The sequence below is a fragment of the Eupeodes corollae genome, chromosome 2, assembly GCF_945859685.1.
Source record: "Eupeodes corollae chromosome 2, idEupCoro1.1, whole genome shotgun sequence".
NCBI lineage: Eukaryota > Metazoa > Arthropoda > Insecta > Diptera > Syrphidae > Eupeodes > Eupeodes corollae.
Window position 1 is genome coordinate 41,486,688 of NC_079148.1, and position 16,738 is coordinate 41,503,425.

At 32.1% G+C, this 16,738-nt stretch overlaps 1 protein-coding gene across 7 annotated transcripts in view; it reads left to right on the top strand.

The window, feature by feature from the left end:
- LOC129948552 (protein sidekick) overlaps positions 1 to 16,738 on the top strand; it is a 244,148-nt gene that overhangs the window by 200,772 nt on the left and 26,638 nt on the right. For all 7 annotated transcript variants that reach the window (XM_056059622.1, XM_056059625.1, XM_056059619.1 and 4 more), the window contains exons 4-6: positions 1,144 to 1,891; positions 1,952 to 2,079; positions 2,291 to 2,533. In XM_056059622.1, coding sequence (XP_055915597.1) covers positions 1,144 to 1,891; positions 1,952 to 2,079; positions 2,291 to 2,533 — 1,119 coding nt within the window. The remainder of the gene's footprint in view (positions 1 to 1,143; positions 1,892 to 1,951; positions 2,080 to 2,290; positions 2,534 to 16,738) is intronic.

A 16,738-nucleotide genomic window follows, 5' to 3' on the forward strand; every position in this document is an offset into this window, starting at 1 on the left:
GTTATCAGTTGAATTATTCTTAAAATATTTAAAATTACCAACAAGAATATGCATCTAGATATTTTGTTTTTATGAAAAACCGGACTGTAGGATTTTATCTGTGACATAAAATTGGGTTAACTAAAATTTTCACCTTTTTTTAATTGATATTTAGAAAAAAAAAAAACACCCAAAAAAAGCTTTCGGCAAAATTCTCATTCTTAAGCAAATAACTTAAAAAATTAAAGACAAATTATAAAAACGGGAGAAAGAATGTCTTTAATACATACATGGTTTGGTTTTTATTCAAGAATTTTTGTTTTGTAAGCATACAAATATGAAACTAAGCTCCATAAGACCAGATAAACTCCTGTGTATGTTGTTTAAACATTATTCACTTGCTAATCCTAGCTCGGCATGGTTCACTATCATTATCCACTTTTCGCAATCCACAAACTTTTCATTCAGAGAAACTTAAATTTCAAAAATTTAGATCGTATCTCGTTGTGATTCTTTTGAATTTTCAAAAAATGCATACGAATGTATCTACCATCGACTTAGATAGAAAGTGTAAAATAACTGCTGCTTAAGACAACCATTAACTTAACAAAGCATGCATGACCTAAACAATAACACAACACACACATAAAAAATGATCTTAGGATGCACAAGTCTTCACTTAAAAACAATTAAATATGCACAGTACATTCTTCTTCTATGAAAAAAACAAAAAATATGCCAGTTAATTTTTCTTTAATTGACCTCATTTGCATATACATAACGCATCTTTTGTTTCTACTTCTTCCTTCACAATAAAAGAAGGCTTTCTCATGACCCAAAAATAGAAACAGAAAACAAAACTATGCACCGAAGACGCAGACAGCCGACCGAACGCATCGTCGTCGTCGTGGTCGTTGTCTTCATCGACTCGGATCAGCGGTAGCGTACCTACTGCATCATGCCTTATGCACAGCTTATACTATTTAAGAACATTAATTGCCTCCAATTGAATCGGCAAAGGCAAACCAAGGAACATGCAATCGATCTTTTAATTTACTAAAATGATACTTGATGTTTCTACTTATTTCTATATTCTCCCAAGTCTCTTCCAACCCTGTGCAGCTTGCTTAGACTTATTTTTCTTTTTCATATCTCTACTTACAGACATGGGCATCTTTGAGGACCAGCAAGAGGGTCGTCTGGCAGTGCACTCTGGCCATCCGGCGGTTTTTGATCTGCCACCAATTGAATCAGTGCCAACGCCGTCCGTAATGTGGCAAACCGAAGAAGGACCACTCAATTACGACATAAAATATGCCTTCACCAAACCCAACCAACTGATAATTCTCAGTTCGGATGAATCCGATCGCAAGGCATACCGCGCCCGGGCCATCAACACCCAACTGGGCAAAGAGGAGAACAGTGCCTTCATTCATTTGAATGTCAGCGGCGATCCCTACACCGAAGTAGCTCCCGAAATAATCGTTCATCCGGAGGATATGAAACTGAAGCGTGGCGAACAAGTGGCTGAGCTGCAGTGCATTGCGAATGCGAGGCCATTGCACGAGATCGAAACACTGTGGTTGAAGGACGGCATCTTGATCGAGAACTCTGGAGTGCCGCATACACTCAACGATCCATGGAATCGAACGCTGGCACTGCTTTCGGCTAATCTGACGCATTCCGGCGAGTATACGTGTCAAGTGCGGCTGCGATCGGGAGGATTTCCGACAGTGACATCAACTGCAAAAGTTGAAGTTCAAGAACCGCCGACATTTTTTACGCCGATGCGATCGGAGACGTATGGAGAGTATGGAGCTGTAGTGACGTTGCCATGCGACGTTGTTGGTGATCCTTCGCCAGCTGTTGTCTGGTACCGGAATGCCATTCCCATTGATACAGCTGATGTCAGGTTAGTTTGACTTGAAAAGAATTTATATAAGTTTCTAAATTGTATGCAAATGTCTTCTAGATACACACTGAAGGAGGACAACTCGTTGGTAATCAAAAAGCTGACAATTGATGATTCGTCGATGTTCCAGTGTCTGGCATCAAATGAAGCCGGTGAAAAGTCTTCATACACTTGGTTGCGAGTAAAAAGTGAGTTGTCAATTTTATTTCTGTATTTTGAAACATTGGAGGTCATTTCGTTGTTTGACTTAAAATGCATCAAGTAAACGATAAAACCTCCATAAATCATCTTTAACTTTCTTTCTCCTGCTAACAGCTCCTTAAAGAGCAAAAATAAATCCATATTTAAAAATAAAATCTGTACAATGTAAACTTATTTGTAACTCATCCCATTTTATAGAAGCTCGTTCATCTAAAAAGGATGCTCTTGTCGTTGTTGGTGAAAATGCTATACATAATATGAATACTCTAAAAAATGCTTATGCCGAAACTAACACAAAAAATAATGTGCTTATGAAGAATCAGACTACTAACTTTTATAGAGAATTTTTGAAACGGGTTAAACGCTTAGCTCAACCGCGTATTATTCGTGTTAGAGCATCTCATACTGGAACAACTGGTAGACGCAAGGATTTTCGCTTCGGTACGGGTGATAATTTTAAGAAATACCAGTAGTTAAATTCACTAACCTAACCACATTCATATATGCACCCTAAATAAATTGTTTGTTTTTTAATTTGACCAAATTTTTGAAAAACTCATACACACTGTTTTTGGTTATTGCACAATATTTTTTCTAAATGGATGTTATTACTTTTTTATGGTGTTGGAATAGTTTATAAAAATAAATTTGGTTTTAAATTTTTAATTTCATAAATGGACCTGTTGGGATGATATTTTTATTTCACACCTGCTACCGTTTATGATAAATGTACCTATTTTTTAGCCTTACACGTGCACAATTTATTATTTATTTATGATGAAAAGTCGTGCACAATTTAGCTTAATTATTTGTATTGTTTTTTTTTGCGTCACCAAAAAAAAAGAGTTTGAAAAGTTTTCATCATAATATTATTTATTTATATGGAATGGGGTAGTTGCATAAATCAAGTTGGAATAATTTGCTGATTATTATAAAGAATTTTGCTTATTTAGGCTAACAATTAACTAATTAAAATAATATTTTTTACAATACTATTTATATTCAGTATGAAAAAATAACGCTTAGCTTAATTAATATGCGAGTATTTATTGAATTAAAAAAAATTCTGTTATTCTAACTTTGTTGAAACATTTACATAATGAAAATGGAATCTGACGTTTGACGCTTTTAAACCTGAATATTTGTATTTTTTAGCAGAAGCCGCAAAACATTAATAAGGTTTCGATAATTTTGTAATCTAATTCAACTTACTGTAGGGTATTTTGTTTGTTGCAAGTACTTTACTTTCCATTTTATTAAAACAAAAAATCCGCTCAGAACACTTTCAACATTTTATAAAAGTCTGTACCTTAATAAATATAAATTATGTGTCACGTTGTTGGCCCGCGGAAGACTCCTAAACTACTTTACCGATTTAAATCAAATTTGTGTTTGATATAACTTGAAAGATAGGATAGCTTACATCTCAATTTATGATAGTTATATTATTTTATTGCAAATTATTTGTCTATTATTTGACAGTCACAATTATTTATTAGCTTCAAAAGATTCTAACAGATGACAACATCTGGTGACTGGATTGAATAATTATTCAGTTTCATGCCAACTCAATTCTAAACTTCCAAACGTTTCATAAATACAGATTAAAATTATTTTGTACCAAACGAAATACAGTGAATTTTACTGCAGTGTTGCGGATAATTGGTCTTCAGGAAATTCAGAGTATTTTTCCGGATATACAGAGTAATTACTCGGATCATAACTGTCGGGCTATTTTGGCAGCCAAAATTGTTAATGTTGACGAAATTAACTTCCAGATACAACAGTTGTTACGTGGCGATCTGATGTTTTTTCAATTAATCAATACTGTTGTTAATGAAAATGATAGTTTACATTTTCCAATTGAATTTTTATATTCACTAGATTTACCTGCACTGCCAACGCATAATCTTCGATTAAAGATTGGTTTACCTATTACTCTCCTGCTTAATTTGAATCAATTTCAATTATGCAGCGGTACACGTTTCGTCATCAAAAAGTTCACCGGAAATATTCTTAAAAGTAAGAATTTTAACTGGAAAGTTTAAAGGAAAAGTGGTCCTGTTGCCACGTATTTCATTGATACCGAACGAAAATTTTGATAAATTGAGTTGAATGTCCTTCCCCTTAAAATCCTAAACCAGTTAATTTTTATCCAGCGTTAAGGTTTCCGTTTCGTTCGTATATAATAAATTCATTGTCAGTCATAAAGATCGCCATATTTTTTTACAAATGGCAGATTTTTTGTTTTAGATTTTGATTTGATCATATTTCAAAAGTTGAACAATATTAGTTGTGTTACCCACGAAGCTTTTGGTTATCTGTAGGTGGTTGTATCTTTCTTTGTAACAAAACATTTCTGATGTTCTAATACAGTTTTCCTTAAATAGTTGACAAGAATGTAATATGACAAAAAAACGTTATTCACGGCAACGCTTGGCCGGGTCAGCTAGTTATATTTAAAAAGGAAACAAAATTGAGGAAACTGAATTTTTTCAAAGCAGATGAACCTTTTACAAATGTTAAAATTTGTTCATATAATAAAAAGTTTGACTTGAAAGGTAATGAGTTCTGAAAATATTTCAAGCTCTAACTTCCTAGGATGTTATTTTAAGCCTATTTTTAGCATTTTGTCGAATTGAAACTTTTGACATTCCTCAACAATATTTATCACCTCACCATGCTTCAAAAAACATATCACTTACTTACGTTGGAAGGCGCTATGGGGATGTGTGAACAAGGGCCTCATCCAAATAGCTCTGTCTTTAGCTAAATGTCTTTAGTTACGCGCATTCCAAGTTAGGTGAGATCATTTTCCACTTGTGGCGCCACCTAATTCACAGCCTTGCTCTACTGGACGTTGATTCTTAGAATTTCCGGACTGGAGCTTCAACCTACTTTTCGTAACCCAGCCATCTCAAGCGTTTGACTTGTTAACTTCCCATTGACATTTCTCGACGTTTCATGGTCTCTAGAGTCGAAATAAAAGATTTTTAGAAAGATCTCTGTGCGTGCGTGTGTACGTACGTTCGCTACGTTTTTTCGTCGTCCATAGCTCAAGAACCAGAAAAGATATCGATTTCAAATAAATTTTGTAATACAGATAATAAGGCAGAAAGATGCAGAAAGGGTTCTTACGAACCAAAAACGCTAGAGTCTTGAATTAAATTTAATATATTGTAACGTGATATGAAAGAAGTATATTTTTTGAAATAAATCCATTTAACGGTTTTTTTTAAAAAACAAAAAAAAACTGAAAAAAAAAATTGTCACCTCCAAATTTTTACGACTAAAATATGATTTCATCTCCAAAACAATTTTGTGCTATAAAGAATAATGTTTTAGACATCTCATACAATTTTGAGAAAAATCGAATTGACAATTTTTTTTATAAAAAATAAAAATCTAAAAAAAAATTAATAAAAGTTGGTAAAAATTGATTTTCGGCTCAAATATTTTTTCAGAAATTTGAGATATTGGCTTTCATTTACTTTTATCATTAAAAAAATATTGTTGTCAACATTTAGTAAAATTTTGAAAAAAAATCGAATAGACAGTTTTTTTTACAAAATATGAAAAACTGAAACAAAATTAACAAAAGTTGGTAAAAAATTATATTCGACTCAAATATCTTTTCAAAAATTGTAGATAATGGCTTAAACTACTTTTATCTTGCAAAAAATATTGTTGTTAATATTCGATAAAATTTTGAAAAAAATCGAATTGACAGTTTTTAATAAAACTCTAAAAAAAACATTACTAAAACTTTGTATAAATTTACTTACGGCTCAAATAGCTTTACAAAAATTAAAAATATTGGCTTCAAACTTATTTTATTTCACAGAAAATATTGTTTTCGATATTCAGTAATTTTTATATAAAAATCCAACAGTCAGTTTTTTCATAAAAAATAAAATCTACAAAAAATATTACGCAAATTTAGTAAAAATTGATACGAGTACATATAGACAAACTTTTAAGCAAGACAAATCGATGGACGGGGTGGGAAGTTATCAGTGTGGGTCGTATCCCAGCCTCTTTTATTCTTCTAAATTACCGTGAGTCGCTGAACAGCCTGTACAGCTCGTCGTTTCTCTTCTGCTTCACTCAGCTTTTATGCATACGAAACAGTAAATCACGCCGAGAAAAAATTATTTTCTTTTAAAGTAACTTGGAAACAAAGGAAGATATTGACTTCAAACTTTGCGTATCGTAAGTTAAATATTTGTATCAATATTTTGTTAAACTTTTAGAAACGTCGATAGATGGACATGAATGAGTAGTACGAAATTTTAAGACTCTTCAGTGTTGTAAAGTTCTTACAAATTTTAATGACTTTTCAGTCAGTAAGTTATGTGCTTCTACCGTATCTCAAAATTCAGGTAAGTTAAATCTAAAGTTAGAGGGGGTCTTAAATCGGCTAAGTCTGTTTCTGTAAAAATGAAGTAGTGCCCAAGAATTTTTTTGGACAATAGAACCCGAAAAACAAATACAACACTGACAACATATTAAATTCTTTGATTTTGACTGTCATTTATCAAAAATCACCTTAGCTACCAGCTGCTCAACTCATTTAACATTTTGACGTTGTTTTTATTGTATGTCCGTTATTAACTGTAAAAGATCAGAAATCCCTACTTAAAGGCTTTTTAAAAGTTCTTCAAAATTAAAGATGCACTTCAACAGAGTTAAATTGATTTCAACTGACGTTATTGAGGGGTTTCGTGTTGCATCCGCATATTTTTGTTCGTTCTAGAAAGAAAATATTTTGCTTTAAAACTGCACCATTAACATTTGCAACGAAATTAATTTTATTGAACAAAATTATTCAACCTAAAGATCATCAGGTTGGTCTTAAATCACTTTAGTGTATTATTCACAATAGAAGAAAAAAAAAGTACGTATACGCCCAAGTGTACTAATATTAAATTTCATTAAATTCTATAAGAGCATAATACTGCTTGTGAATATGTCCGAAAACCACCCTCTTTAAGCCTTGTTGGATCATAATTTCAACACTTATGCAACATTTTAAGTCAATCTGCTACCAAAACATATTTGTTTTTACAACAATGAAAAATTGTTTCATTTCGAAAAATGAACAAACCTACAAACAGTATCTAAAATCTATTTTAAAACTCCCTATTTCGCTAAAAGGAATATTTGTATTCCTGTTTCATGCAAAAATATAATCATTTCAAAACTCATATCAAATTCTAAATGCTAGTTGTATGGCCATTTCACAAACTCGCCCGCTAAAACAAAATTTTCACTTCAATATCAATCGAAAAATGAATGAAGCTACACCACACATTTTAACTAATTTATCCGGTAGATAATATGCTTAGTCCAGGCTCACTTTATAGCGAGCCAAATTGGCCAACAAAATTGGTCTAGAGACATGTACGTATGTATACATTTATGGTAATGCGATTCAAAATAGGTATTCACACGGAATGTGAACAGCAACACACAGAACATCATTCAAGCCATGAAGCCTTTTAATCTTCACACTCAATCATCCAGAGTTGCAATGGAGCAAAATAAAATAATATTTTTCGTCCTGTGAAAAATCCAATTTACTTGACGTATAATGCGGTTGAAATGGAAAACATATGCAGTCGCTCTTGGTTCGCCTCGCTTCGGCTTCACAATCTGATTCATTCTTCTCATCTACGTTTTATTATTTTTTGTATTTCCTAGAGTCGTTTCCGAGAGCTGTGCATATTGTAGTATAATGCATTTTGACAGAAATGTTACATTTCGTCCTGTGTCAATTGGCAGGACCGTTTTCAACTGTATGTTTGGTTTTACATGCAGGGCCGTTTCTACAGAGAGAGTTGAAAGAAAAGGGGTTTATCTTAATAACATGACAAGTTTTTACTTCAAGTTTTTGGGTTTTTTCTTTCCCCAATGAAATTTGTAAACCTAAATCACATAAAAAAGCTAACCCTTGTTAAATAGCCCCCTCCTTTTAATTTTTGTTTATAAATATTTTCTCCTACGGCCTTGATTCCAGAGGCTATGGTGATTTAACTTCATTGACCTCAATTACATGAAATAGCATGACCAGGTAATTTACTGCCCTGCACAGAGTATTCCTTGGGGGTAATTATGAGGCAGTGTTGCTGAAATTGCACGCATTTATTTGTGGAAACACATTGTTGTTATTGTTGTTGTACAAAGACTGGCTTTATGGCGAGAACCCGAGACCTATAGACGTCCTACTGTTGTTGTTGTTTTTGTACGTCCGTTTAAGGCGGGTGTCCGTAAATTTACAAACTTAAATCGATGGATTGAGTTTTATACAAATTATAGTTAAAGTTGGTTTGATTTGATTGGATATACAATATAAAGCAACGGTAACGTACATAAGTGTGTGTACATTATTTAGTATATGTATTTAAATTGCATTTAGTATTATGCAAAGGTATTTAATGTGCGAAAGGATTGATTTACAATATAAATTGAAATTAATTCTATTCCGTGTGATAAATGGATTAAGCCTATGAATTTATTTCAAGTCAAAGGGAACATATAGCAGGAGAATAGGATAATAGTAGGTTACTAGAGTGATTAGCATTTGGAGGAAAATCGATTTTGTGAGGTTGTTGTAAAAAAATTGAAATAATAAATTCCGGATTTGGTTTAACAGTTTTCGTGTGAGGCCCAAATGCGTGTGGCTTAAGCCCGTAGTAAAAATTCTTAAGAATAATTAACAACTCTCACTATTTTCAAACTCTTAAGTTTAAGAATGAATCCAATTTTCTAACATCTGTAAAACCCACTAAAGAGAAAAACTAACTAACAAAAAAACTGCAAAATTGCAAGACTGAAAAAGGATCAAACATCAACGCGCCTAAGTGAAAATTATTACACCTTATATTCTTAACTGTTTAAAGTAGAAGAACTTAAAGGAGCAAAACAAAAAGCCAAGTTCGCTTGAATGAAAAACCAACTTTCCCTTGTTTAAAAATATTCACAAAAATTTAAGATTTAAAAATATTATTGGTATGAAGTTACTTAAAAACATAATAATACACATTTTAAATTTGAATTTCGTAAAAAAATGTTTAACTGTCTATCTTGAGATATCGAATTATTATTTGTTTTTAACAAAATCCGATACAAAAATGTTGATATTTTTCATAATCAAATATTATAAAAAAATTATTATTGTGCCGAATAAAATTGTTATCGGTTCATGAGTTCAAAATTTAATAAAATTTAATAAGAAAACGACAAATTTACAAAAATATATTTGTTGTTGAAAAAAGCCAAGTTAAGACACATATTTTTAGAAAATTATATCGGCTGGTTTTTGAGAAAATCCCAATTGTTGATTTTTGACTGACAAACTTGTTTATGCTAACAACCTAATATGCTTGAATTTGCTTAAAACCTTAATTTCTAAGTTTCAACTCATTCTACTTAATGGTTTGGGTTGTAGCGTCGTTGTCAGGCAGACAGACAAATGAACGGACGGAATGGGGGGACCCACTTCTTTACTTTCGTAATGTCATGTTTGATTAAAATTTCGATTTTTTAATTTTTGTAAAAATGTAAAACTTTATGTCTCAAGGAAAAAGATCGTCAAAAAAATTTTCAAAATTCAATATCTAACATTTTATTTGTTTTGAAAATGTTTGACTCATTCTAATTTTTGCAAATTTCAAATGACACAGTGCAATAAAAAAAAATATATTTTTAATAAAATTATAATTTTTATTTTGTCCAAATCTGGACCGACTTTAAACGACTTTAAACGAATTGGATGCTCTGTCTGACTCCATTCAAAGAATTGTTGCCCATTATCTTCACACTGAAATCGTCATTGTGGGCAATTTCAATGCATACAATTCTTCTTGGTCTCGTTATCCTGGCCAGTCAACACCGGAAGAAAGGTATGTTGAGATCTTTGCTGAGTTAAATCAATTAACTCAGCTTGTCGATGACCCAACTCGAATCCCTGACGTTGCAGGTCAATCCGACAACACTCTAGACTTCTTTAATACCTCTGTCCCTAATAAATGCTCGCCTCTAGGCGCATCAGACCATTGTATCGTATCTGTAAAATTCTCATGTTTGAAAAAAAAAACAGTTAAAGAAAAAAGTCCTATGAGAACTGTTTGGAAATATGAGAAAACCAACTGGGACGGTCTCAATGAATTCTTCATTAACTTTAACTGGTCACTATGCTTCCTCGATAGTGACGTGATATGGTAACAAATTTAATTCTTAAATCCCGAATAGGGTAGAATTTATCAAATCCCAAGAAAACTTATATTTTGATTCGAGCTGTAAAGAGGTTATTAGGTTCAGAGAAGTAAGTTTCCGTTGTTATAAAGCCAACCCGACTGAAAAAACCCGGAATAAGTTTAAACAAGCTAGATAGACCTGTAATGGTCATATTCGACGAACCACATTTTTGCATGATCAGAAATTAAGTAAACAAATACTACAATGTCCCAAAGATAGTAAAAATGTCTGGTCATTTGTAAAAAACGTACGAAACACCACGCCATCCTCGGTTCCAACGCTCGTTCACAATGACACTCCCTATGTAAGATCGATTGATAAAGCCAATTTGCTTGCAGTACATGTTGCTGGTTATTCGACGCTACCGGAAAGTGTCATGAGTCCTCCTGTTCTTGAGAGCGTAAATGATTCTATGGGACGAATCTTCTTTCGCACTCGTGCAGTTGCAAGAGAGAATGACCTGCAGTATGGCTTTCGTAGCAATAGGTCCACTGGTGATCTTTTATTTTATATCACCGAACAGTGGAACAAATCTGTACATCATTTTGGAGAAAGTAAGATTATTGAACTTCATATTTCAAAAGCATTTGATAGAGTTTTGCACCAAGCTCTCTTATCGAAAATTCGTGGTTTTGTTATTGATGAATCTCTTCTTAGTTGGATAAGAAATTAACCGTACCTACCTTTACCATTTTAACCGTTCAATACAAGTTGTATTGCATGGTTCCAAGTCTGAAATTCATAAAATAAATGCTGGTGTCCCCCAGGGTTCCGTTTTTTCTCCGACTCTCTTCCTTATATTTATAAAAGATTTAATGTCTGTCGATTAAATTGTTTCGCCGACGACAGTGCCCTCAGCTTCTCATACTCGTTTCCATGAAAACCTCATTAAATTCTGATCTTGACAGCATTGTCCAATAGGGAATCAGTAACGGTGTAGAATTTAATGCTGTCTCCTGTCGTTAAAGCGTAACACACCCCGATGCCACTATCTATGAGTGGCACTTGCATCCAAGAAACTAATCAACTTTCAGTACTCGGTATGTGTATCACAGAGCACCTTTTATGGAATGATCATAAATTTGATATTGCCAGAAATGCTGCCAGGTGCTTAGGATTTCTCCGACGTTGCAAGAAAAGTGTAGCCCCTTCTAATCTAGCTGTAATTAACAAAGCCTTCATCCGTCCAAAGCTCGAATATAATTCGCATATCTGGGCAGGTGCCCCTAAAACAAGTTTAAATCTCTTGGAAAGAATACAAAAATGGGCTTTAAAAATGATAGGCGATAGAACTATAATCGAAACATTTACATCGCTAGAACACCGCCGCAATGTTTCATGCCTTTCGTTGTTTTATCGATATTGTTACAGACAATGTTTTGTCGAATTAGCCAGTTGCATTCCACCCCTTAAACGATTCAGCCGTAATACTCACACTTCCAGGAATGCTCATCAGTTTACCCTTGAGCTCAATTTCGGGCGTAGAGATTCTTTCTTAAATCGCACATCGAGAATGTGAAATGCTTTAGCCAACTCTATTTTTGCCTCCCATTTTGATGTTCAGAACTTTATAACAAATGTTCATCAAAATCTCCTCTTTAATCATTCCCTATTTTCATAATGCTCTTACTGTGTTTAAATATAAACATATAAAGGGTACTAATAACCCCTTGAGTGCATGTAAATTATAAACAAAATAAATATAACTTTATCATCAAGAAGGGTATTTGACAACTTTCGAAGACCTAGAAAATATCATGTAGTTTTCGTAAGACTCTATTTTTCACTTTCACGTACTAAAGATTCTAGTTTTTTTATTTTATTTTGTACATTGTATTGTACTTTGAAAAAACTACAAAATCAAAAACTTTCCGAAAACGTTCTCCTAATTCAACAAGTTGGAAAAATTGTATTTAGTCCAAAAAAAAACTAAACTTGGGATTTGAAGTTTCTTTTAAGAAGTTTGTATTTACAAAAAGTACACATATTTTTTTAATTTTAAAATTTTCCAATAAGTAGAAAAAATTATTGATATCAAAATGAAGGAAATACTATTTGGTTGAGAGTTTCGTGAACTTTTCAAGATGTTTTAAAAATATGGTCTACACAGCCATTGTTTAAAAACCTACCAGCAGCGTTGGTAAAAATAAAAAAAAAAACAGTTATGGCCAAATCGAAATGTTTCGAAGCCATATGACAAACGATGGGGCCAAATTTTTACAAACAAATCTTTCATCAACAAATTAACAGCAATTTATTAATATTTGTATTGAAAAAGTCACAGATCAAAGTTTTTAATAATTTATATAGACATCTTTTTTAGCTTTAAAATGGAATTAAATAGAAATAACTTTAAATTAAAAAATATTTTAAATCTGTCAAATTATATCTTAATTCGTTCTGCCTAAAATCCTTAAATCTCACTTGTTAAATGATTTCCTGCTATAACCTATTTCAAAATCGCTCAATTAATGCACTGCTATGTGGTAGACTTTATTAATTATTTGCAAAAGAATAAATATTTTTAAATTAATTTTCACTAACGAAATTTTTCATTTCTTTTAACCGAACCTGCCATTTTATAGCGTCAATAGAAGATAGAAGATCATGAATCTTCTTTATTTATATCTTCTAAGAAGTTTCTTATCACTCCAGCCATTATATTTTCGGGGCAATTGAATAAGTTTGGAAATTGTATAAACAGAGTTGTCAAATGATCAGAAATTAATCTAAAATGTTCACGTTTTTGCTTCAAATAATTAACATCTAAATTTTGAAAAGCTGTTAACAAGTTGTCACATAAATTGAATCGACTATTTCCAAAGTTCTATACAAAACCTTTGAACTGACTTTAAAAAACCTCCTTCATTTAAATTTTTAAACAGTTCACCAAATCCAAACGTTTAATATATTTAATCAAAAGGTTTTAAATTAAATGCGTTGAATTTGACACTAATATGGCTTAAAGTTTTGAAGTAATTATCTTGAAAAAAGTTTATTTAATTTAACATTATTTTTTATTGACTTCACTCCCCAAGCGTTTGGACAATAAGAAGGCGTTTAAGACACCGGTGTACATTGATTGTAAAGTTCGTTCGGAATACAAATTTAGAAAGGAAAACGAATTTGGATTCTTGATGTGCGGCTGAAAAAAGCATCTCTTTTAGTACTTCACTTTCTTGAGTGCATTCGGAATTAAGTGCATTTAAGGAAATTCGAGTCCTAGTGTTTAAGTGAATATTTCATTAGAAAATTGCTGCTTTCAAAAAAAAAATAATTGAAAAAGTAAATGAAACAATTTGGTGGTGTTTTAAGTCATTTAAGAGTTTCATTTACAATTCTTTATCGTCTATCATTTTTAGAGCTCCTTTTTACATATATTCTGTTTCAAGAATATTTTTTCTTAAAGAATTGAAATTGATCAAATTAAATGGTGTGTATTCATAGAGAATTACTTAAGTCGTGATTTCTTGATCTATTGTTTAGGGCTTGTTGATTTAATAAACACAGCTCTTATTCATAGTCAATTTTCCTGATGTGTTTACTAAACCCCAATTTTATTCTACTACAATTATACCTAGTTCAAATGACAGGTCAAAGCAAAAAACTTCTGTTATATTTTCAAACTTGTTGTTTTGTGCTGACATTCCTCAAATTTGATGTATAATATAATAATAATGTTAAAAAATGTGACTGTTTCTTTATCCAAACGATATCATTCCTAAAAACTCTTGTCGCTTAATTCAAATAACTTAAACTCCCCTAAGAAATCCATATTTCAATTGGTATCAATCGACATTTTTCAAGTCAACAAAAATCAAATATGACAGTTGGCTGTGATAATAACAACTTAAACACAGCAATTGCTATGTTTATAGTTAAACCCCAGATTAAGCCCTAAACTTAGGTTTACATTTATTTATTAATAGCCTAAACTCTGGACTTGATTGATAACAACTTAGCAAGAGTTTAGCAAACATCTATGAATATGCCCCAATGTATTTACCCTCAGATTGTTCCCACACTGTCTACTGTAGTATCTTTCTTTTCCAGTTGTAAATGATTCTATACAACTACTACTTTTCATTCAAAAGTAAGCGCACTAAAAGAAACACCCTTTGCTTCGGAAACGACATACAATTTGCATCCTTTAAGTATGCCTTAATACGTACCTTTCTAAATACATAATAATATTGTTGAAAATTGCTTTCAAAATAATTCAAAATTCATCTTAAAGAGTACTTGTGTATCTTTGGTCTTTATTCAAATACAAGATCAGTCCTCAGCATAATAAGTATTTATACATAATTCCACTATACAGTGTTCACCTGCATCATCATTATAAAAGATTCTATAAATATTTTCGTGGATAAAAAACATGAACCCTACAACAATATGTAAAATATTTCCAACCTAATTTGTAAGTTGAAAATTTCGTTTTCCGCCTCTTGTTTTATTGAGTGACAGTCACACTGAATTCCCGCTTTTGCTTACATTTAGTCTTCACAATAAGAAGACGCGAACATTTTACGATGATGACGACGCCAAAGTACCTAGATAAGAATAATTGTCATGCCACAAAATAGAATCGTCATGGGAAAATAAGTCGATTGCATGGCGCGTCACTCGTCGTGGGCTGCAACTCCGACTGACGAAGCTGCGGGTGGTTCCTGATGTGTAGCAAAATTGGTGGCAAGAATGGCAAGTGAATTTATGTAGTACGAAGACGCCGCCGCCGCCGCTGCTGCTTACGAGTAGCAACATTTTAATGAGAAAAGCATTCGCATCAAAAGTTGAACGATTTGAATTTGAATGCGTCTGGGAATATTTTGATCAAGTACGAGAAGTATGCTCTGGGATACGTCATAGAAACAGACTCTATTTTTAAAGATTATTATCTTTCTGTTAAAAGTTATTTCAAACAAACTCCTACAACATTTATATGCATTTATAGTTTGCTGTTCTAGTTGTGTCGTTTGCAAGATTCTTGAGATGCATCAGAAATAACTCAAGAATTCAAAGACAAACGGTCGTTGAAAGGCAGATTGGAGGCCCTTAAGTCTAATTTACATTTACTTGGAAACTCATTTTAATTTAAAATTTGTTTTGAACGAAATTGATTCATTTATTGGAAATTTGTTAAATTACTTAAGGCTGAAAAAATAAGTCTGAGTGTTTAATATTCTAATGTGTTTTTTTTTTTAAATTCAAGACTTAAGAAGTTATTGAAAATTTGAATCCTTTTATCACTCAATTTAAACTTGTTTTTGTGTTCTTTTGGTTTCGTAAAATGGTATCCTAATTTTTGAAGGGCCCTAAAGCCTTATCTCCCTTGTTAATCCAACTCTGTGAAGAATGTTGATGGTTGCAACAATTTTATGCAATTAGTAAGAAAAACTGTTAGACTCTTTATTGCGTCCTACATCACCTGCTATTTCTTTTTATAATGGTTCGAAGCAGGTAAATTGTTCCTTGATGGAATAATGAGAAAAGTCAAAGTTAAGAAATGTGTGAAAAATTATGTAAATTCACTTTAGATGCATATCTATTTTGTTATTTATGTGCATATCTAAGTACAAGATAAACTTATTTAAATCTCAGAATTAATGTGAATACAATGTGTGATGCAATTATAAAATAAAATAATTCAGTGTGTGGGTAGCTCGTGGAAATAATGTAAATGAAGATTAAAATTTCTTCAATCTCCATTGAATTATACTAATTGTTCAATAAACCAATGCATACAAAATTGTTTGATGTGTTTATTTGTAAACAAAAAATATTAAAATCAAAATGTATGTAAAATATTTAAAATTAGTGATATTGATATTTGATACATATTTTAAATAATTTTGTTTGCTTTTAAGAATAGTAATTATTGTTATCATGGCTAACGCCGAAATTCCCTCCGCGTTCACAAAATCAGTTATCTTCCCAATTCATAAAAAAGTCGCTTTTGATATTGTTGAAAACTATCGAGGCATATCATTTATGACCATATTAGACAAAATATTCTGCGGTATACTTGTGGAGAGACTTGAAAAATGGGTAGAGAGGAAAGGTATTCTTTCAAATCTTGAAGCCGGTTTTAGAAGGAACTATTCTACAACTGACCAGATTTTTACACTTTCTTCAATCGTTAAAGCCTTCCAAGCACGTAATAAGAAAGTAGTCAAAACGTGAAAAGGTGGTGCTACAATAGAAATCTAATAGAAGTAACCAATGAAATTAAATATCCAGGCGTATAACTTACCCACAATTTGAACTTCAACAACCATCTAAGAGAAAAGGGCTAACACTTCACAAAGCTTGTTGAATTGTACATGGAGAAAAGTATTTACTAATAGTAGAATAGTTCTTTAAGCCAAGTATAAGTATACAAGAAGC